Source organism: Motacilla alba, chromosome 29 (assembly GCF_015832195.1).
Source record: "Motacilla alba alba isolate MOTALB_02 chromosome 29, Motacilla_alba_V1.0_pri, whole genome shotgun sequence".
NCBI classification, from domain to species: Eukaryota; Metazoa; Chordata; class Aves; order Passeriformes; family Motacillidae; genus Motacilla; species Motacilla alba.
The window spans coordinates 1073043-1095252 of NC_052044.1; the positions used below are offsets into that span (position 1 = coordinate 1073043).

The 22210-nt window shown below is 53.2% G+C and overlaps 1 protein-coding gene across 2 annotated transcripts; it reads right to left on the minus strand.

Moving 5' to 3' along the window:
• Nucleotides 1-1024: 1024 nt before the first annotated feature.
• ACVR1B (activin A receptor type 1B) lies at nt 1025-21546 on the minus strand. 2 transcript variants are annotated; one of them, XM_038164318.1, is made up of 9 exons: nt 21379-21546; nt 12242-12481; nt 11070-11318; nt 9101-9331; nt 8326-8493; nt 7658-7814; nt 7084-7208; nt 5614-5744; nt 1025-5045 (listed from the first exon to the last, which is right to left on the minus strand). In XM_038164318.1, exons 1-9 carry the CDS (start codon nt 21500-21502, stop codon nt 4920-4922), a joined length of 1551 nt encoding a protein of 516 aa, XP_038020246.1. In that variant the 5' UTR covers nt 21503-21546; the 3' UTR covers nt 1025-4919. The 2 variants fall into 2 exon arrangements, with proteins under 2 accessions (XP_038020246.1, XP_038020247.1); XM_038164319.1 differs by lacking the exon at nt 21379-21546 and adding an exon at nt 12626-17200.
• Nucleotides 21547-22210: the final 664 nt, after the last annotated feature.

The window sequence follows — 22210 nt, forward strand, 5'->3', positions numbered from 1 at the left end:
AAATATGCCAAAAAAAATTGAAGATCGTAACAAGCCCGCTGGCGTTCCACCCAAACCTCCCGCCCACAGCCCGGCCTGGGGTTACCAGGAGACAAATTTGCTCCAGGAGCAGAGCTGCTCCGGGCTGGAAGCGCTGGGGAAGGGATGGGATTGAGCCCACCACCCTCCCTGAGTCACCAAACCCCCGGGGACGGCGAGGAACACCCCATCGTGTTCCCAAAATCTGGTAATGACTTGGCTGCAGCCACCCCAGGCTGTTTTCCCATTCCATCTGGAGGAGCAGGCAGGTTTTGCTTCCAAATTCCCCCGATTCCCATCTCAGCGCTGCCCGCGTCTGCAGGATGGGGCTGGATTTTCCCGGGGACCACGGCAGGAGCTTCAGACAAAGCTGGGCACGAGCAAGGACAAGCCCAGATGGTGCCTCCCCACCTTGTCTGAGCCCGGGGGGACCCCAGGCCTCTGCAGATTGTCCCCTTGATCCGCTCACACCAGGCTCGTTTGCAGGAGGCTCTAATTAAGGAATTAGTGGGGGCAGCTCACGCAGCGCCATTTACCCTCCGAGCAAACAGGATTTTTGTAGGGCCACGGGGTAGTTTGCTGCGGGATTTATCTTTCCTCGAAGCTGTGGAGACTCAGGGGATGCTCCAGGGAGATGCCCACTGGACCCTCCACACCCCCAGGGATGCTCTGAGGGGATCTCCAGGGTCTTTATTCTCTGTGACCCCTCCTGCTCTGTGCCTGTCCCCACAGTTCAGCTGCTCATGGGTGGAAAATCCCATCTGGCACCTCTTTGTCTCACCTCCACTGCGCTGGCATCACCTCCCGAGTGCTTGGTGGGTGTTGGAAGCTGCATATTCGCTAAAAATGGGAATATTCAACATTAAAATGTTTTGACCAGGATTCCTAAAGAGGTTATTTTAGCTGTGAGGGATGAGCCCCCCTCCCCAAACCCCTCTCCGAGGGACTGAGCTGTGCCCCTGCAATTCCCACCCCTCCCAGTGAACTGAGATTGCAACACCTCACATGAATAAAACAAACTTTTAATAATGTACAGCAGAAATCGACAGCCTGGTTTTATATTAAACAAAAGATTTCCTATCTTACACCGTATGTACATTTGCATACTGAAGAGGTAAAGTGGCTAAGTGGCTATTTTTTTTTTTTCTTACAGTCCTTTGCTAAGAAAATGTACAAAACCAAACAAATCAAAAGGGGCAGAGAAGTACCAAGAGTTCTGTCCTGCAGCCACGTACCGCTGGTGGACTCCCCCCATCCTTGTCCTGCACCGGGCTCCCCTCGGACCTGCCTGGAATGCTGATTTTTTTCCCAGAGCTGCTGCAGCTTTTGGAGCCGGGCAGCGATTCCCACACGTGCTCCTCGGCTCGGCGCCCCCCCAGGGCACCGGTTTGCATGAAAAGTGCTGTGTAAATGCTACATGGTCAGCGTGAGCTCCTGCTGGCTTTTCCCCATCTCTCCTGAAAACCAAAAAAAATCCTGCTGGCAGGGACGTTGCCCTCATCTCATCCCGAGCCCCGTTTGCTTTGGCGCTGAGGCAGGTGCAGTGTGGCTACAGTTGGAGGGGGCGAGTTCAGTGCGAGCTCGGAGCCGTGGGGATCAGGGTGGGAGAGCCAGGGGGGAGCCTGCAGGACCTGGAGCTGTGCCGTGGCCCCTCCTGTCCTGCCCCAGCTCCCAGCCGGGGCCTGTTCCAACGGCCTGGGAGTCCTTGGGGCTTGCAAAGTGACCCCCTCGGCTTCCAAGTCCAGGTTTCACTGGGGTAAACCTGCATTTAGGGCCTGCAAGTGCCCCCCTCAGCTTCCAAGTCCAGGTTTCACTGGGGTAAATGTGCATTTAGGCCTTGCAAGTGCTCCTCTGAGCTTCTAAGTCCAGGTTTAACTGAGCTAAATGTGCATTTAGGGCTTGCAAGTGACCCCCTTGGCTTCCAAGTCCAGGTTTAACTGGGCTAAACTGACATTTAGGGCTTGCAAGTGCCTCCCTCAGCTTCCAAGTCCAGGTTTAACTGGGGTAAATGTGCATTTAGGGCTTGCAAGTGCCCCCATAGCTTTTAAGTCCAGGTTTCACTGGGGTAAACCTGCATTTAGGGCCTGCAAGTGACCCCCTCAGCTTCCAAGTCCAGGTTTCACTGGGGTAAACCTCCATTTAGGGTTTGCAAGTGCCCCTCTGAGCTCCTAAGTCCAGGTTTAACTGGGCTAAATGTACATTTAGGGCTTGCAAGTGCCCCCCTCAGCTTCTAAATGCAGGTTTAAGGGACATGTGCAGCTGGGAACCTCTGGCTGTGACTCAGGACAAGCTGGGAGGGGACAGGGGACCCCCAGCCCTGCTCCCAGGGCAGATCCACGCCACCAAAAACTCCTCAGGGGGTGCAAAACAGCTCCTAACGTGATTCCATAACTCCTCGCTTCGTACAAGGCCATGGGCACACAGGGAACTGGGGGAGAGGGACACACGGGCAGGGACACAGACAGCAAGAACAGAGGGACTGAAATAAAGACAACCCTGGCAGCCAGAGCAGAGATGAAACCTCACCTTAGAGAGCAGGAGCAAGGTCAGAGTAGAAACAGTTCCAGTGTAAATCGAGCTGTGCATTTGGTTTTTTTCCTTTTTTTTTTTTTTGTTTTTTTTTTTTTTGCAGTGATTTCTTTACAAACCAACAGGTCAAGAGGTAATAATCAGAGATTGTTTTTCTGCTCTTAGAAAGAATTAACAATATTCAAAAAAGTTAAAATCCAGACCCTCCCAGAAAACAACAACAATAATAATAATAATAATAATAACAACAATAATTAAAAAAATAATAATCAAAACCACTCCAGTTAAAAGTTATGGCTTCAGAGTTCTCTACTGCAGACACTGACCTGACCTCCACACCATGGCTCGTCCTGACTGCCAAAGCCATCAGGGCAGCCACAGCCCCCCCTTCCAGAGTCTCTGTAGTCACCCCACCTCTCCCTCACCTGGATTCGGCGTTGAATCAAAAGAAAACCCATGCAGATCCCCCCACCCCACACTGAGACACAGCCACTTCCACATTAGGAGATATTTATACACCTATATTAAAAAGATGGATGTTGATTTCCCGACCCACACCCGCTGTCGGATCCTGCCCAGCGCCTCCGGGAGGCGCAGAGCATCCCCCAGAACCCAGATCACACAATCACAGAATGAGCCAGGCTGGAAAAGACCTTTGAGATCATCGAGTCCAACCCGTGACCTAACCCAACACCTCCTCACCAACTAACCCGTGGCCCTGAGTGCCATGCCCAGTCTTTTTTCAAGCACGTTCAGGGACTCCTGCGCCTCCCTGGGCAGATGATTCCAGCACTCAATCACTCTTTCAGTGAAGAATTTTTTTCTGATGTCCAACCTAAACTTCCCCGTGGGGCAGCTTAAGGCTGTGTTCTCTTGTCCTGCCAGTGGGTGCCTGGGAGCAGAGCTCAACCCCACCTGACTACAGCCACCTTTCAGGGAGCTGCAGAGAGCGATGAGGTGTCCCCTGAGCCTCCTTTTCTCCAGGCTGAACACCCCCAGCTCCCTCAGCTCACAGGGTTTGTGTTCCAAGCCCTTCACCAGCCTCGTTGCCTCCTCTGGACACGCTCCAGTCCCTCAGCATCCTTCCCAAACTGAGGGCCCAGAATTGGACACAGCACTTGAGGGGCAGCCTCACCAGCGCCGAGTACAGGGGCAGAGTGAGCTCCCTGCTCCTGCTGGCCACACCATTCCTGATCCAGGCCAGGAGCCATCGGCCTTCTCGGCCATCTGGGTTCAGATGCCAACCAGTACCCCCCAGCCCCCTTCTGCCTGGCCACTGTGCAGCCACTCTGTCCCCAGCCTGCACTGCTGCATCATCAGGCCCCCAGAAATCTGCCTGGGTGGTGGAGTTGGGAATGGTGTTCCCAGGAGAACAGCACCCGCTCCACCTCTGACACAACTCAGCTCCCGCCACCCAGAATCACACAAACCCCGGGGGCTCGAGACAAAAAAACCTGGATTCCAGGAGCGATTCTCAGTTCCTTGTTTGTTTCACCTTAAAAAAAAAAGGGAAGGGGTGGCAGTGAGGCAACCTGATGGGACGTTGTGGCAGCCGGCGGCGGAGTCGGCGCGGCCGCGGCGCCCATCGGGGAGCCAGGGATCCGCTCTGCAGCAGCCCGTCCAAGCTCCACGACGCTCACGACTCAGCACGGAGAGCACCAGCAACAGCTCACAAACGGGACACTCGAGATTTGCACATGCACAGGAAGCACGGACAGAGATGAGCCACCCACAGGCAGACACCGCACGGCTACGGAGGAGATGACCAGGCACGGGGACACGCGCACCTCGCGCATGCAGACACCGGGGCGCCCCGACGGCCGTCGGGGCGCTCAGAACTTTTTCAAGCTTAAGAAAAGGAGGGAGAACGGTTTTGTGAAGCTGATACAACTGTTCCGGCTCAGCCTCTTGGAAGAGAGCACCATTTGTTTTGCTTTTTCCGCGCCAACGCGTCAGTCCCTGGAAAAATCCTCGAGAGTACGGCAAGAAAACCTTCCCTTTCCCTTCCCGCTCCCGGCACCGAGCACCCGGGGCTGGCTCCGACCCCGCCGACGGGTGCTGAACGCACGCTCAACTTTACAGGGATTTCCTTTAAAGGAACAAAGAGTTAGGATCATGGCTGAGATCCCTCGGGTGAAGTCCCTCTCAAGTCTCCATGCTCTCAGGAGGTGATCACAAAAGGTTTTGGATTGTTTCATACCCAAGCAGGGAAGAGAGCGGTCCCGTAGGCTCCGTCCCCCTGCCTAGCAGCCTGCGGGTCCCGCTGTCCGGTTGTAGCAGTAGGTTGGGCTGAAACACGAGGTAGGCCTCCATCACATGTCTACTCTAGCACAGCAGCTCCTGTGCGGTTTCCTCCTGCTGAGGCTCAGAGCCTAAATTTTCACATCTTCCTGGACACTGAGCTGGGAGAGGGTTTTCTTAATGCGGAGGGCAGTGAGCCGAGCCGCTCCGTTGGCGTACCAGCACTCCCGCATCATCTTGCCCATCACCCGTAGAGCCTGGGCAAGAAACAACAGCAAATGTCAGCGCCCTGCTCCTTCCCTGAGCCCACGTGGGTCTGCCAGGCTGCTGCTCTGCCTGGGCACTGACACGGCCTCCACATCCCCCCAAAATCAGAGCGCACCTTAAAAAACTTGTTACCTCATCCCGGGGGAATCATGGAATGGTTTGAGTTGGAAGAGACCCTAAAGCCCATCTCACTCCATGCCCTGCCACTATCCCAGGCTGCCCCAAGCCCCGTCCAGCCTGGCCTTGGACACTTCCACAGAAGGGGCAGCCCCAGCTTCTCTGGGCATTCTGTGCCAGGGCCTCACCACCCTCACAGGGAAGAATTTCATCCCAATATTCCATCTAACCCTGCCCTCTGGCAGTGAGAAGCCATGCCCTCTTGCTCTGGAACTCCTTGGAAAGATTCTCTCCTCCTCTTTCTTGCAGACTCCCTTCAAACACTGGAAGGCCACAATCAGGTCATCCCAAAGCTTCTGCTCTCCAGGCTGGACAATCTCAGTTCTCTCAGCCTTTCCTCACAGGAGAGGAAGGGGACACGGAGATGAAAGCAGGCCTCACCTCGTAGCTCTGCCACCAGTTTGGGATGTTTGGCCGTAATTTCTGGTCACACACCACCTTCCGCATCTCCTCAATCGAAGGATCAGAGGGTACGAGGTCGTAGTAGGGAAGCTGATACTCCTCATGGATACCTGAAAGGCAGAGCAGGGAAAATCACATTTCTGGGAACAGGGACCACGGCCACCGCGCTTGCTAAAGACAGACGGAGAGAGGTTCGGGCTCCATGACTCACTGCTGAGATGCGTCAACACTTTGCAGTTATTTAGAACAGAAATGAAGAATCTGGAATTGGAGTTAAGAAGAAAAATTCAGGGAAATAAAATGCAGCTGCCTAAACTGGAACGGAGTCAGCAGGCTGGGATCAACACCTCCCAGCAAGGCGCCAGGGTCACCGAGTCTCCACGGCAGTGGGACCGTCACACGTGGGATGATGCTGCAGCTGCACGTGCCAAGACATTTATACTGGTCTGGGGGAGTCCCCCACCAATCAGCACCACCATTTCCTGAAAATCCATCCCAAAGGAGCACCAGCCACCACCGGGAGCACCAACAGCCTTGACCCGACACTGGCTGGGCTTAGCAGCACTCATGGGTCACTTCTGTCACCTCCCTCGGTGACAGCACACGGGGACATGTCCTCCCACAGCCCTGCTCTCCCTCAAACCTCCCAAACACCTCCCAAACCTGATCAAACCTCCCGAACACCTGATCAAACCTCCTAAACACCTCCCAGACCTGATCAAACCTCCCAAACACCTGATCAAACCTCCCAAACACCTCCCAAACCTGATCAAACCTCCCAAACACCTGATCAAACCTCCCAAACACCTGATCAAACCTCCCAAACACCTGATCAAACCTCCCAAACACCTCCCAAACCTGATCAAACCTCCCAAACACCTGATCAAACATCCCAAACACCTGATCAAACCTGATCAAACCTCCCAAACACCTGATCAAACCTCCCAAACACCTGATCAAACCTCCCAAACACCTCCCAAACCTCCCAAACACCTGATCAAACCTCCCAAACACCTCCCAAACCTGATCAAACCTCCCAAACACCTGACCAAACCTCCCAAACACCTGATCAAACCTCCCAAACACCTGATCAAACCTCCCAAACACCTCCCAAACCTGATCAAACCTCCCAAACACCTGATCAAACCTCCCAAACACCTCCCAAACACCTGATCAAACCTCCCAAACACCTGATCAAACCTGACCAAACCTCCCAAACACCTGATCAAACCTCCCAAACACCTGACCAAACCTCCCAAACACCTGATCAAACCTCCCAAACATCTCCCAAACCTGATCAAACCTCCCAAACACCTCTCAAACCTGATTAAACCTCCCAAACACCTGATCAAACCTCCCAAACACCTCCCAAACCTGATCAATGGAATCCCCAGGTGGGAGACCCAGGAGCAAGCACGGCCACTGGCCCAGGCACACAAAGGACATTACCTCCTGCATTGCACCTCCGGGCAATCTCCCAGTAGACCAAGCCCAAGGCGTAGATATCAGCACATTTGAACGAATCAAAATGCTTCATGTTGATGGTTTCATCCAAGACTTCTGGGGCCATGTATCTGCACAGAGAAAGGAAAAGCGTTTTCATTCCGAGAGGGAATTCTCTGGAAGATAGTAAAGGATCGGTTTTCCCACACAGCCACCATCAGAACAGAAGAGGGCCCCATGATCTAAGAGAGATCTAAGAAGAAAATAACTGAAGAACAACGGCAAGCTGGGAAAAGAGGTAGAAATGTCCCAAATCTACATCAGGCTCCCACCAGAAGGTCCCAAAGGCTTCAGTGAGGCCAAGCTTGTTGTCATTGAATGAGCTCCTGCGCCAGGTTTACACGGCTGGCCCACACCTCCCAGCCTGGTGACACCTGTGACATCCCCTTGGCATCAACTCAGGCACAAAACTGACGCTGCACGACACCGGGAAATGCTAAATTCAGAGAATTCCCCCAGTGCTCAACCCGCAGCTCAGGCATTTCCAGCCTCCCGAATGCCTTCACGTGCATTCTCCTACCGTTTGGTCCCAACCCTTTGGTTCGGGGCGATGTCGATGGTGTCCGTGACGGAGTCGTGCCGGACGGCCAGGCCGAGGTCAGCGATGGCACACGTGCCGTTCTTCTTCACCAGGATATTCTTGGATTTCAGGTCCCTGTGAGCGATCCCAGGCTTTCCTAGCGGAGCAAAATAAAAAGCAGCAAGGGTCAAGCCGGGGAAATCCATTTGTTGAGCTGGCACAGAGGCAGAACCGGATTTCAGGGCGTTAAACCCGCTGTTGCAACACTTTTTCCTGTTTAGGTTCATAAGGAACAGAGCAGGGAAAAGCTCCAATTGTGTTTTGGAGGCGCCACCGATGCAGTGGCACCCCGAGGCCTCAAGAGGGATGTAAACTCCACATCCCAGCATAGGTGCCGACGTCAGGAGTTGGTGATTCTGCTTCTGCCTGTGCTCACATCCCACCCAGGCAGCGCCAATTTTAGGATGGGATGTGAAATGGTGATATAACTCCTGGGAGCGAGCGCCAGGTTAACCCACTTCGCAGGCAGCCAAAGCAATCGCTCTATTTCTGGTCGATAACCACCAGATGAAGCCAGGCTGACTCAGGCAGGGTTTGCTGCACAGCACATCGGCTCCCTTCAGCGATCCCTCAAGAATTCCCAAGGCCTTTCCCAACTCAGCTTTTACCCTGAGTGCCCACGATCTCCATGTGCAGGTGGGCCAGCCCGCTGGCAGCAGACAGGGCGAGCTTGATCATGCCCTCGATAGTCACCGTGTAGCGGTTCAGGTAGTCAAAGAGAGAGCCGTGCTCGTGGTAGTCAGAGACGAGCCACAACTGAGTCCACGTCCCGTTATCTGCAAGAGGAAAGAAAAAGAGCTCAGGCAGATCTGGTGCAGGGGTGGCCGCTGAGAATCCCACCCGTTTTTGGGACAGAGCAGAGCTGCTGTGTAAGGCTGCAGCACGACAGGGGCAAGTAAGGAATGGCTCAAATCAGCCACGGCGTGGCCAGCAGGGCCAGAGCAGTGACTTTCCCCGTGTGCCAGGCACTGGTGAGGCAACAGCTCGAATCCTGGAGTCGGTTTTGGGCAGTGTAGAGGCCCAGAGAAGCTGACTTTATCCCCCATGAGAGGAAAGATGTGGAGGTGCTGGAATGTGACCAGAGATGGACAATGGAGCTGGGGAAGGGTGTGGATAACTTTTGAAGAGCAGCTGAGGGAGCTGGAGGGTTCAACCTGAAGAAAAGGAGGTTCAGGGGGGACCTTCTCACTCTGATCAACTTCTTGACAGAAGGATGGAACCAGGTGGGGGAACAAGCAACAGGAGCAGAGGAAATGGCCTAAAGTCACACCAGGGAAGGTTTAGGTTGGAAATTAGAGAAAACTTCTTGGAAAGGGTGGTGAGGCACTGGAACTGGCCGCACAGTGGTGAAGCCTCTGCTCTCAGGCCCAAGGCACCTCTTACCTTTGTTATCTGCAGCAATGAACCCCAGGATGTTCTCGTGCCTCAGCATCACGGTTTGGTAGATCTCTGCCTCCCTGAACCAGGAGCGCTCCTCGCGTGACGAGAAGATCTTCACAGCCACGTCGCCCCCGCGCCACCTGCCCCGCCACACCTCCCCAAAGCGGCCTTTGCCAATGATCTCCTGCAGGACAATCGTCCGAGCCACGGTCCGCTGGACAAACAGAGGCAAGCCTGGGGACAAGCAAGGGAAGGAATGAATCCCTGTGGTGATGTAAGGGTCTCCTCGAGCCAGGTCTCAAAAGCTCCTGGAGATCTACATCACACCTCAGCCACCTCAGATGGCATAAAATCAGCAGGGTGGCTTCTGTGGTGGTGTTGGAAACAAGAAATTTTGAATAAAAGGCAAAATAACAGAACTCATCAGAGAGAAAACTCAGCTAGGTGTAAGAGGGGAAAAAAACGAACTCCAATGATGTAAGGGCCTCTCCAAGCCAGGCCTCATCAGCTCCTGGAGATCTGTTTCACACCCAGGAGAGCTCAGCTGCCTCAGAAGGCATCAAATCAGCAGGATGGCTTCTGTGGTGGTGTTGGGAACAGAAAAGTTTGAATAAAAGGCAAAATAACAAAACTCTTTAGAGAGAAAAACCGAGCCAGGTGCAAGAGGTTCTTGCTCCTGGTAAGACACCCCACAAAAGCAATCAGTTCCTTTGTTCTCTTCTTTTTCTGGTGAATTGCTCGGGCAGGACTTTTTGGCTCCTGTCCCACTGGCTATCCTTAAGTTTGAGGTAAAATCCCCCAGGTCCTGTCAGGTGTCTCCTTTGCTAATTGAGGAGAGAAACTTCTGGGCTTTGCTCCTTTTTAAGGAGACAAGGAACAGTTTGGTCACTCCGTCAACAGGGGGCACATCCCTACAGTGTGGCAGCAAAAATCCTCCTGAAACCCCAGAGGCTGAGGAATGTCCTCAAACCCAGCAGACTCTACTTTTGATAGCAACTGGGAGCCTGAGCAAGACCCAAACCAGGGAACGGTGGCAGCTCCTGTGTGGGATGTGACACTGCCTGGGCAGCATCTGCATTTTGCTTTTGAAGGAGAGATCCAGAATGGAGCAGCTGGGGAAGTTCTTGCTCCGCAACAGATGAAAGGAACTGCAGCCTCAATATGCAAAGAATGGAACTTGAAGTCAGTTTCTGCTAAAAAGCAGAAATCCCCCAAAAATAAAGGAGTTCCAACATCGCTGCCATTTCTTACAGAAAGCACTGAGCTCACCTGCCCACAGCATACATAGAAGAGATCCCAAATATTTTATTTTTGGCAGCAGATGTGCTGCTGAAGGTTTATTCCCTGCTCAAATATCAGGTTGTGACAGTCTCTGCCTCTGTGGGTTTCCCTACAGTTTCCACCTGCTGCAGAATTCCTTACATTCTTTCACCCAACGACCTCCCTAGCTCAAAGGCACCACTGAACAGTGACCTGCCATCTATTCTGGGGATTCCTTCCAAGTGCTACAGAAGCAGACACTGCACATCATCCACTTGGGAAGACCCAAAGGCTCTTTGGGATGAAATGGGCTGTGCAAATGCACTATTTGCACCATAAAATGTTGATCTGCTGGGATCTTCCCCATTTTGATGCAGGTGACACCCTGCATTCTCCTCTGAAAGCCAACACCACACAGGTTAGCAGTTAATGGCTGTTTCCAACCCAAATCCTGTTTCAAGGCTAAACTGGCAACACATGCAGCTGTTTGGTCTCGCAGTTGAGGAGGAGTTTAACTATTACTCCTACCTGAACAGACACGAGACCACCACACGACTGAATTTAAACATTACTTCAAGCTCCTCATGACAGACCCCACCCCTGAACAAGCTCTGAGGCAGCAGCCTCACTGCTGCGGCCAAGCTGTGGCAACCACCAGCCCAAAGAGACAACTGCAAGTCCTCACTGCTCACGTCCCACCATCTCGCAATACCTGAGCCAGAGCCGGAGGTGGAGAGATCATAGACCAGATCTTGCAAGGTCTTGTCCTTGGAAAGGCACATTTCACAAGAAGGATCTTCCATGTCCAGCCTCTGGCGGTTGTGATAGACCCGCTGGTGGTGATGGAACACAAAGACCACAATGATCATGACAACAAACACGAGGAAGACGGGCCCGGCGATCACGGCCACCAGCTCCACGGGACCCCAGCTCGACGGGGGCTCGTTGTCTTTCAGGTGTCCTTGGGAGGAAAGGGAGGAGAAAAAACAGACATTTTGAGAAAGTTATCGTGGCTTTGAGGACTTTTGTGTGTTTTACTGTTGTCTCAGAGCCTGGACAATGCTGGCCAGGGGACACATCAAACAAGAGTGTTAAGGTGGGGCTGATCGTCAGGCAGGCAAAATGCAGCTGAAAGCCCAAAAAGAAGATGGAGCTGCAATTGTGGGGTCAGGGATTGTGGGCCGTTCATTCACTCTCTTAGACAGGAGTGTGTTCTGGGCTGATTTTCCAGAACAGTCTGCAGTTCACCTTCCATTTGAACTGAACCAGTTGGCCAGGGCTCCCTGCTCCCTCTTTCCCTTTCGCCCTGTAGGAAGCAGGGAACTTGTACCTGAAGACAATTCTTTGTTGTTTTGAGCACAGATCAGACTTCCCCACTGCTCCCAAGGAAAATGACTCTGCAGTCTTCCCAGCACCCACTAAAAACCAGTCCAAAACAGAAAGTAGGAGGTGTGAGGAAGCACCACATGCCCTCTCTGTCCCAGGGATGAGAAGCAGAAGTTTCCCACACCCTCAGTCAGAGGCAGGGCTCCTTCCCCTGCATGTGTTCTTCCTCCCCACACGCTTCGCTCTGAAGCCGCTGCAATGCTCCTCGACTTGTGCTCAGCACTGAAAAGATCTGGACTCTTGGAAGGGAAGCAAGAGCAGCTGATAAAGGCAGGGCCAGCTCGGCGACAAAGGGAACACACACACATTCCCATTTGGATTTGAAGTAGTTTGTTATTTCCACCTTACAGATGAAGGAAATAAACCCAGCGCTCGAGTTCATGCAGTAACTGAAGGGAAGAAGTGAAAACAGGGCCGAGAACTCCAAATTCCCAATCCCAAACAGACAGCTCCTCTCCTCCCACTTCAAACACATGATTTATCTCACTCCCTACTCACCACTGGGAACCATTAAATCAATTTTGTTGCAAAAATCGGAGTAGCAGCAGTGAGTATTACGCAGATCCTCGGAACTCAGACAATAGAAGGGTTTCCCAGCAGGAATCAGTTTTGCCTCAGGAATGCAGGTCCGAACGTGGTGTTTGACACCATCCAGGTTGAAGACCGAGACCATGCAGGCGCCGTCCGTCTCACACGTGGAGTTGGCTTGTTTGCAGTCGGAGCACAGACATGTCAAAGCTGAAATCAAAACAAGATCAACCTCTTAAAACCCACGGAGAGCAACAGCTTGAACGAGAGGAAACCTTCTTTAAATTCTCCATTTCTCGAGCTGTGGAAGAACCGGCTCTGCAAACAGCACAGGTCACGCTCAGTATTCCAGACCTGCAAGAATCTGATTTCGGCATGAAACAGACTGTGGAGGCAGAGGAGCCTTTCCAGGAGGTGCCTGTCCAGGCAGCCCTTCTCCCTGTTGCAATCACCACCAGCCATGACCCAAGTCATCCCTGCAAACCGGGCGAGATCTGAGCGAGATCCTCCCCCAGCCCAGCCTTGGGTCAGGCTCAACCCCAACCCCAACAACTCCTGCAGCTGACGGAGCTGATTCCAACTGGGCTGACTGTCCAGGCTCCCTGGAGCTGCCAGGGACACCCACCCCAGCTCAGGGAGACGGGGAGCAGCTGGCAGAGGCCAAACCAAACCCAATCCCAACCGACTGCACGAGCCAAGCGTGCACACCCAGCCAGATCAGCCGCTTCTTTAATAACCGCTTTCCCGATCCGAGACGCCACCTTGGGTCAAATAAATTCCTGGCTTTTTGCCTGCTCTCCACAAAGATTATTTGGATAAAGAGAAGGAGAAACTCTGAGGCAGATTCCCACATTTTTTCCACCTCCCAGCTGTCATTGTGCTTTTCTCAAGCTGCCTGAAAAAAATTGTAAGCAAATCCCTAGGCCTTGCCATCCTTGGGAACAAAGAGGAATCCAACAATGTCAAGAAGAAGGGTGGGGCTTGTTTAGCAGCGCGCTGGGTTTTCAGCAGCTTTCATCAGCTCTCCCAGCCTTCCCAGAGGGAATCCAAAACATGTCCTTACCCGCTGCAGAAATGGGCTTTCAGGTAGGGAGGGTGTGAAGGAGGGTTTTAAAAGACACAAGTGCCACGGTTAAGCGTGCCCAGGCTGATCTGAATCCTCTCAGTGTAAAGTCACACAAAGTCACCCTCAACACTTGTGTGTGGGGGCCACGTTACCCCAAGCTTAATGAAAAACAAGCTGGTCCTGATTGACTCAGGGTTCCTTTAGGAGGAAGACACCCATTAGCCCTTATCCCAGAGACCCGGCTAAATCAATCAGGGTAATTGCATTACTATTCACTTCGTTCTCTCTGGACGCTGCTCCTCCTTTTCCAGCTGCTGTCGGGAGCTGTTTCAGAAGGGCTCAGGGTGGGTGCTGGTTAGTTTGGAATCAGCAGAGCAGTGAAAAGCCAGTGACAAGAGGCAAGGGAAGGGCTGGAGCTGTGTCAGGAGAGGTTTAGGATGGGAAAGGTTCTTCCCCAGAGGGTGCTGGGCGCTGCCCGGGCTCCCCAGGGGATGGCACAGCCCCGAGGCTGCCAGGAGTGTCTGGACACTGCTGTCAGGGATGCACAGGGTAAGATTTTGGGGTGTCTCCACAAGACCAGGAATTGGACTGCATGACCCTGCTGGGCCCTTTCCAACTCAGGATATTTCACGATTCTCTAACTCTGGGATCAAAAGCTGAAGAGCTGTTGAGTGAGACACCTTTAAAAAGCATCATGAGCGAGGGAACTTCCTACCAGGTGCTGAGCACAGGCCAGAGAAAAGGGACACAGGACAGAAAACGAACAGGGCAGACTGATCTGTGTTGAGAAGGGTGGAGAACATCCACAGATTCTGAAGATTTTGAGAGGAAATGTCATAATGAAAGGAAAAAAACCCCTCCGCTAACATGCACTTCGAACAGCTCCAAGATCAGTGTTTTCCCATGGTCAGCAGAGTGCAGAAAAGACAACTCTGGAAAAATACATACACTTGGGGGAGCAAAGGTTGGTGATAAAGGAGATTTTATGAAAATCTGAGATGGCAAAGAGCACCCAGGGCACATTCCTGCCTTCATGTCTACTTAAAAGGAAATGGTCTTTTAAAGCATCTCCCTTATTACTTATCAAAAGCTCGAGGTACAAATTAAAAACATTTAACCCACACACATTTCACTGTGTAGGTTCTTTTCAGTTTGATTTAGATTCAACAAAACTGAACTTTGTTCCTGTTAGACTCATTTCTGAGGTCTCAATTCCAAGATTTAGGCTGTGGCAGTTTTGCTTCCAGAAGCTACAAAGCGAACGAAAACACTTCAATGCACTAATAAAACTGGTTCTGTAAACTTCGGAGTGAATTATCTGGCCTGAAACTGAGCATGCCTTTGAGAGGGAAAGCAGAGAAGCAGGTCGTGTCTGCTCAGTCTCATTTGTAGGATTAAAAAAAAACAACAACAACAACAAAAAAATCAGTTTACCTGCGAGGTATGATACCAGAGCCCCAGCTTGGAGACAGAGTGAGATCCTTATCTGTTCTGTGCAGAAAGCCAAAATTTCCTGCTAAAGGAGGGGGATGCCCCACGGCTTCACCTCGCCCCGCTCCCCCTCTAGACAACTGCTCTTTTTGAACTCGAATTCTTAGGTTTGCACCTCAAAAATCCCCAGGCTTAGAGAGCAGCTAGAACAAAGAGAACGGAGCCTTCAGCAATGACTGTCCTTCTCTCCACCTCTCCTCAGAGACCCTTGAGGGGCTTTCCAGGTCTTGTTGGCCAGAACCTCCAGGCTGCAGGCAGGAACTCTCCAATTTTCTGTGTGTGCCAGGGAGGAAAGGCCTGTCTGCACCGGGGCTCGCTGGGAAGCTCCTGGCAAAGAGGGGAATTACAGAGCAGCTCATGCGGGTCCAGTAACTCCGGTTTGCTTAACCAGAAAGGCAAATTCTTCTCTCAGAAATTTACGAGAAGCCAGGAAAAAGCAACTGTTGTTCGCCCGTGGGTGGGGGACAGAAGGCGGGCAGGGACGCAGAGCCCCCCGCTGGTATCTCTTGGTGCTCTCGAGAGCAGCCGGGGCAAAGCAGGAGACAGGAGTGGATAAAAGGATTTTTCATGCCAACGGCATTCTTTTTCCTTGGGGAAGAAAAGCTCCTATTGAGCCAAACATATAATCTACTTAATAAAAAAAAAAAAAACAAAACCCGCCTGGGCTGAAGGAAATAGATGGGGTGAAGGGAAACAAAGAGCAGTTCCCAGAGCCGGGGCGGCGTTCCCGTTCCCGTTCCCCCCTCGCTCGCTCGGGGGAAGGTGCGAGCGGAGCCGGAGCTGGAGCAGAGCCCGCTCGATCTGCTCCCCACACCGGCACCCAGAGCCCAGCCCAGCCCTTCAGAGACACTGCCTGAACAAGCCCAGCGTTCAGCCACAGATCCCGAGCGTGAAAAGCTTTGTTCTCACTGCAGGGATGGAGCAAACCTTGCTGCGATTCCATCAGAGGCCGGGCCTCGCTGCTCTTCCCCAAAACCTGAGAGGTCACTCAGCACTAATAAACAACAACAAAAATATTATTTATTGGCAGCGCTGAGTGACCTCTCCTCAATCCTGGACTAGCCCAGCCCAGGGTTTGACTCCTTCAAGCCCGAGAGCTGCTTCTGCTCCCCGTGAGGTTCCTGGGTTCCAGCCCTGAAAGGATCCTGGGGCACAGAGGTACCCACAGCCCCCTGCACCAACCAGAAAAGAGGAAAAAAAACCAAGGGCTGGCTCCCTCCCTCCAAATCCCCCCGTTAAAAGCAACCTGTATTCCCAAAATGGATCCAAACAAACGGGCGGGGGGCTGCAGATTCGAGCTCTGTGCTCCAGGGAGACTCGAACACTGAGCTCTGACAGGCAAAGAACATTTCTCCTCCTTCCCCGGCAACTCTCCGAGCTCATTTTGCACGTATTTATTCTCACACGGAGTTGCATGTGTCAAGATGTCTCTGCAGCTAGACAGGGGAAAGTTTCACAGCAGAATCTCCTGCAATGGTGTTAACCACCTTTTGGAATACATTTTCCAGCATCTCTCAAAGCTGTGCCTAAGAAAGATGCCATTTTCTCGGGGCTGAACTCTACCTGCTCAATATGTACGAGGATAATTAACCTGAAGATGATCACTGGTAAAATTGCCAATATCCACCCACGTATTTACCAGATAAACAGATTTTTTTTGCAGGGATTTTAGCTGCTGTTCTTTTTCAACAGTCAGAATCGAGGCTGGAAGAATGATTCCCCTGACTTTGAGCCTTTCCGAGGCTCTGGAACAGGAGCTGCAGTTGATTGTGTCTTTGTGCAGCACCAAACTTAACGAGCCCCACTCTGGGAGCACGGGTTTGAGGCTGCAGCAGCAGCAAAATGTTAGCAACAGAAACGGGGAACGATTGCCTTCGTAGCTCTGCTGCTTCTTAGGATGCTTTAATGAAGAGGGACGTGTGGAAACACGCTTGGAAGAAAGAAATAACCTGTCAGTGTCTGGCTCTGCGCCGTGCCAAAATAAAGAGCAACCTGTATCACACAGGGTTAGGAATGATATCCATTCCCTCGTGGTGAGGGTGTCCCGAGTCCCTGCGTGCTCCTCGTTCAGCTGGATAAAGGATCAGAGCTCCAGGGAAACAGGCAACTCCGTTTCCCAGAGGCAATGATGAGGGGGCACTGAGCCATCTGATGAAGGCTTTAAAGAAACAAGATTTACTTTCGGTTCTATGATCATGGAATCCTGGAATGGCTTGGGTTGGAGGGCACCTTAAAGCTCATTTTGTCCATGGGGCAGGAACACCCTCCCCTATCCCAGGTTGCTCCAAGCCCCCTCCAACCTGGCCTTGGGCGCTTCCACAGAAGGGGCAGCCCCAGCTTCTCTGGGCATCCTGTGCCAGGGCCTCACCACTCTCACAGGGAGAAACTCCTTCCCAAAATCCCACCTAACCCTGCCCTCTGGCAGCGAGAAGCCATGCCCTCTTGTCCTGGCACTCCAGGCCCTTGTAAAGAGCCTCTCTCCCTCCTTCTTGCAGACTCCTCTCAAGTACTGGAAGACCACGCTTAGGTCAGCCCAAAGCTTCTGTTCTCCAGGCTGGACAATCCCAATTCTCCCATCCTTTCCTCACAGGACAGGTTCTCCATCCCCCTGATCACCTTGCTGGCCCTCCCTACTCACATTCCCCCTGCTTGGTGTCCCCAGAGGGGATCCCTCCACCCCTCGCTGGGATACATTTGAGCCCAAAGGGACTCCTCAGGTGTCCCCTCCAAACCCCAGAGCCAGCTCAGCTGCACCCTCTGCCTCCAAACCCCAACGTTATCCAGCTCTGGATGCTGTCCCTGCCCATTTCCTCACCAAGGAGCTGGAGAAGCCAGCAGGGATCTGCCCTGCCATAGGTACAGCACCACCACCTCCAGCACCTTCCCCACATCTCATTTCCCCTCCGATTTCTCCTCCTGTTTTGGACCAAAACGTTTCTCTTTTGCTTCTTGCTGGTGTTTATGATATCTACTGACCCACTGCTGCTGCACGGAATGGGAGTTAAAATTAGCTGCAAAGCACTACGAAAAACAAAGCACTTTAAAAAGCAAGTCATCCAGAAACCAAGCATTATCCTGGGATATTTCAAGTTGCAAGTAAGAGTCTCAACTTCTTTTGAGCTGGCTGCAGTCCCCTGGCACAGGCTGGACCTGACGTGAAGGCAGCAGGGCTGACTAGAAAACACACGAAATGGAAAAAAAAAAAAGAAAGAAGGAAAGAAAAAAGAGGCAGGAAGAATGTGGCTTTAAAGTGCAGAACTTTCCCTGCATCTACTCCAGGAACACAAAAGAGCTTCTGAATGAATTGTAAATAAGGAATCGACAGGAGTCTCATCATTAAGAGGTTAATTAGAAGAAGCCTTGATGTTTCTGCTGTTGCTCTTCCAGCCAGAACACGGACACATTCCCTCTCCGGGCTCGGGTCTGACACCTCTTTTGTGTTTGAACTTGTCAGGAAAGCAGTTTAGGAGCCAGGAGACCACACGCACTGGTGCTGGGGAAGAACACCCCGCACACCTGATGCCCAGGTTTCTCAAGGTTCAGAGACTTCAGAGCCATCCTGGCTTCTCTCAGGCTTTGCCAGGGTGGAAATCCATTGTTTAACATGTGGCCACCATTCCCACATGCAGCAATCCACGCTTCCAAGAAGGCCACGAAAAGCAGCGAGACTTCATCAAGGGGATTTAAAGAGCAGGGAAAGCTTTGCTGCTGTTGAAAAGAAAGAAATAAACGGCGCAGCAGCAAAATGTTAGCAACAGAAACGGGGAACGAGAGAAGCACAGGGCAGCTGAGAGCCAGGGGCTTAAACAAGGAGGACAAAGGAGCTCCCAGCCAGCATTTCATGCCTGTAAAACCCTCCCAGAGAAGCGATTCCTGCCTGCTCCGCTCAGGGCAGGACACATTCCCCCCGGCACCACCCAGTGAACTTTGCTTGCTGCTAAGAGAACTGACGTTTGACTCTCGGCTCCTTTCGCAAGAGCCATTTCCGGAGCATCCACTGCTGGCAGGGAATCCAGGGAAAAGGAAAAAAAAAAAAAAAACAACCCGAGCTGTCTGGCCAAGGAGCCGGACGAGTTCAAGAATGCTTGTTGGACACTGTTTTTAATTTCCAGCTCGAGAAAGGCTTTCTTGGAAAGTTGGTAGGATATAACTCGCAGACCACGCAGAGTTCGCCTGATTTCAGCGGGCAAATATTTGAAGCAGGTGGCGTCAAGAATAAAATCTGCCGCCCCAAAAATGATTCCCCAAGGTGGGGTTTTTGATTGATTTCAAGCAAAGCCGATCTGCAGCACCCCTTGGCAAAGGAGCCTCGATTATTTTGCTTATTTTTTTTTGAAGAAGGGGCTGGGGGAGCGTCGTGTGCGCTGTTTACTGGCACGCAGAGGTTCCTGGCTCCCCAGCACTGCAGAAATTCAGATGTTTTCCCAGCCTTGCCCGAAATAAGTAGCTGTTAAATCTCTGCGATGAGGCACAACAGCCCGGCATACCAAACGTGCATCTGCTGGAGCAGGGAACGATTCCCAGGGTGATCCCTGGCGCCCTGCACCTCATTCCCTGAGTGCAGCCCGGGCTGAGCTCACACCTTGCACCGAATAAAAGCTCCCAGCACACACTGAGAGGAAACAATAGCCACTCATAGAGCCCAAAATCAAAGGCACCGCCAGCCGCCGAGTTTCCAGGGGATTTGTGCAGCCAATTGGTCCTTTCCTGTTTATTAATTATGATTTTTTTTTTTTAACAAACGCAAGTTTTTACCCAAGCGAAAGCCTGAGAGCGGCCGTGCCACGAGTCTCGGCTGATCCTGCTCTGCCAGTCATCACAGAGGAGCTGAAACACCTTCGGAAGGCTGGAGGTTCCACCAAAACACAGCTCCTCTCCTCCCAGAAGCCCATTTCTATCCCCAAACTCCCAGAACTCCCAGGTAAAGCCTCACCTGCTGCCCAGGTGAGGTTTGAAGCCATTTTCCGTGCTCTAACAAGCCCAGATCTGCGCACACACACACACACACACACGGAGTTATTACCCTCCGACCGTCAGGTGGGAATGCGGAGCACAAACGGTGAGAGGCTGGGGAGGAGAAAAATATTCCACAGAGGAACCTGTCAGGACAGGCACCTGAGTTACACAACAGCGACTGCCCCGATGGCCACGGAGCTGGACTGCTCTGGGAAGCCCTGGGCACCAGAGGCAGCGGCCACCAGCCGTCCTCTGTCCCCAAGAGATGCTCAGTCAGCTGCTTCCTCTGGGAAAGTCTTTCCCCCAGCTCACCCCAAATCAATTTCCTTCCTAAAACTGTAGCTGACGTCCTCGGCTTGCCCCAAACCTGCAGCAGAAGCCTCCTGCTCCTCCCAAACCCAGAGCCCAGACCCTCAACTCTTCCCCCACGAGCAGCAGGAGCAGGCCAGGGCAAGGAAAAGGATCCACACGGAACAAACAACCGACGCAAAGAGTTCTTCCTCCCTCACCTCCCTCCAAACAAATATTTACAGTTGCTCCAGTCCAGAAGCTCAGGGTATGGAAAGGTTTCCTTGAAAGCCCAACCAGCGGATTGCAGAGGGCTGCATGGTACAGACACACTGCCACCTCTGGGGCCGGGGGGCTGCCAAGTTCACCCCGGCACAGGCCACAGGACAACGGGAAGAGGCCACAAACTCCAGAAGTCCCACGACAACACGGTGGCACTTCCCACCTCGGGCTGATCCACACCTCTGTGACAAGCCCAGAAAACACCTGAGACTCTCCCCAAGCCCATCCTCTGTGAAACCCATAAATGCCAATTTCCATCGTTATTTCCCGAAAGCAGGCTGAAGGCTCCCAGATCTCCTCCCAAGGCGAGCACAGGCCTCTTCAGAGCATCCCCTGGCACTGGGAGGCAGCCCCAGACCGATCGCCAGCACATCCCCATCCCCTCTGTGGGGGAAAGCCCCAAAGCAGCTCCGGTTCACACAAACCACACAGCCCTGTGAGCTCCCTGCGAGCCCCCAAACATCCAACACGCGTCCTTGATGCCTTCAGAAGCCCCCCTGCTCCCAGAACCCCAAACCCCACGGATCCCACCCCTTCACCCTGAAACACCCATCCACGCCCCAAACCCCTCAGGGGCCTCCTGGCGGCCTTGGGGGCACCTCCAGGCCCCTCCAACCCTCTCGCCTCCCCCACCCCATCATCCACCATCCCCCAGTCCTCCTCGCCACCCTGGAACACCCACCCCTGTGTCTCCCCGCCCCCGAACTCCTCAGGGCCTCCTCACACCCCCAGGTCTCTCTCACCCCCTTTCCCCAGCCCTGAGCCCAGCCCTGGGCCTCACCCTCACCCCCCCGGCCCCACGGCCGCCCCCCGCCCCAGAGCCGCCCCCAGGCCCGGGCAGGCCCCGGCCCTTCCCCGCCGCTGCCCTCAGCCCCCCGCATCGCCTCCCTCCCGGTTCCCCCCATCGCCCCTCGCTCCCCCTCACGACCCCTCCCCGCTCCTCCCCGCTCCCCTCACGGCGGGGGCGGGGGCGCCGCCATGTTGTGCCCGGTGCGGGCCGGGTCCGGCGCCGCCGCTCACTCACCGCGGGCCCCGCCGAGCGGGCCGGCAAGGAGCAGGAGCAGGACGAGCAGGAGGGCGGCGGGGGGCGGCGGGAAGCGGCGGGCGGCGGGAGGGCCAGGAGGGAAGCGGGGGGCCCGGGCGGCCATGGCGGGGACGCGCCGCGGCCTCGGAGCGGAGCGGCCGCAGAGCCGGCGGGAGGGGGCGGGGCCGGGGGCGGGGCCAAGGGCGAGGGGGGCGGGGCGAGCCCGCGCGTGCGCACACGGGAAGGGAGGGGGGACAGCGGGAGGGGACCCCGGGCTGGGGAGGGGAGATAAGGGGGAGATAAGGGGGAGATAAGGAGGAGATATGGGGGTGATAAGTGTGTAAGATATGTGTGTGATATGGGGGAGATACGGGTGTGATAAGTGTGTCATAAGTGTGAGATATGGGTGGGATATGGGTGAGATATGTGTGTGATATGGGTATGATAAGTGTGTAAGATATATGAAATATGTGTGTGATAAGTGTGAGATATGGGTGTGATAAGTGTGTAAGATATGTGCGTGATATGGGGGAGATACGTGTGTGATAAGTGTGTCATAAGTGTGAGATATGGGTGAGATACGTGTGTGATATGTGTGTTATAAGTGTGTAAGATATGTGAGATATGTGTGTGATAAGTGTGAGATATGGGTGAGATACGTGTGTGATATGTGTGAGATATGGATGTGATAAGTGTGGAAGATATGTGAGATATGTGTGAGATATGTGTGTGATATGTGTGTTATAAGTGTGTAAGATATATGAGATATGTGTGTGATAAGTGTGTGATATGGGTGCGATAAATGTGTAAGATATGTGTGTGATGTGTGAGG

Coding starts and splice junctions, on each gene's coding strand:
- ACVR1B (XM_038164318.1), bottom strand. CDS start 21,502: ATGGCCGCCCGGGCCCCCCGCTTCCCTCCTGGCCCTCCCGCCGCCCGC. Junction 8,494..9,100: donor CATTGCTGCAGATAACAAAG/GTAAGAGGTGCC, acceptor TTCCTCTTGCAG/ATAACGGGACGTGGACTCAG. Junction 5,046..5,613: donor ACTGGTGGCAGAGCTACGAG/GTGAGGCCTGCT, acceptor TTTCTTGCCCAG/GCTCTACGGGTGATGGGCAA.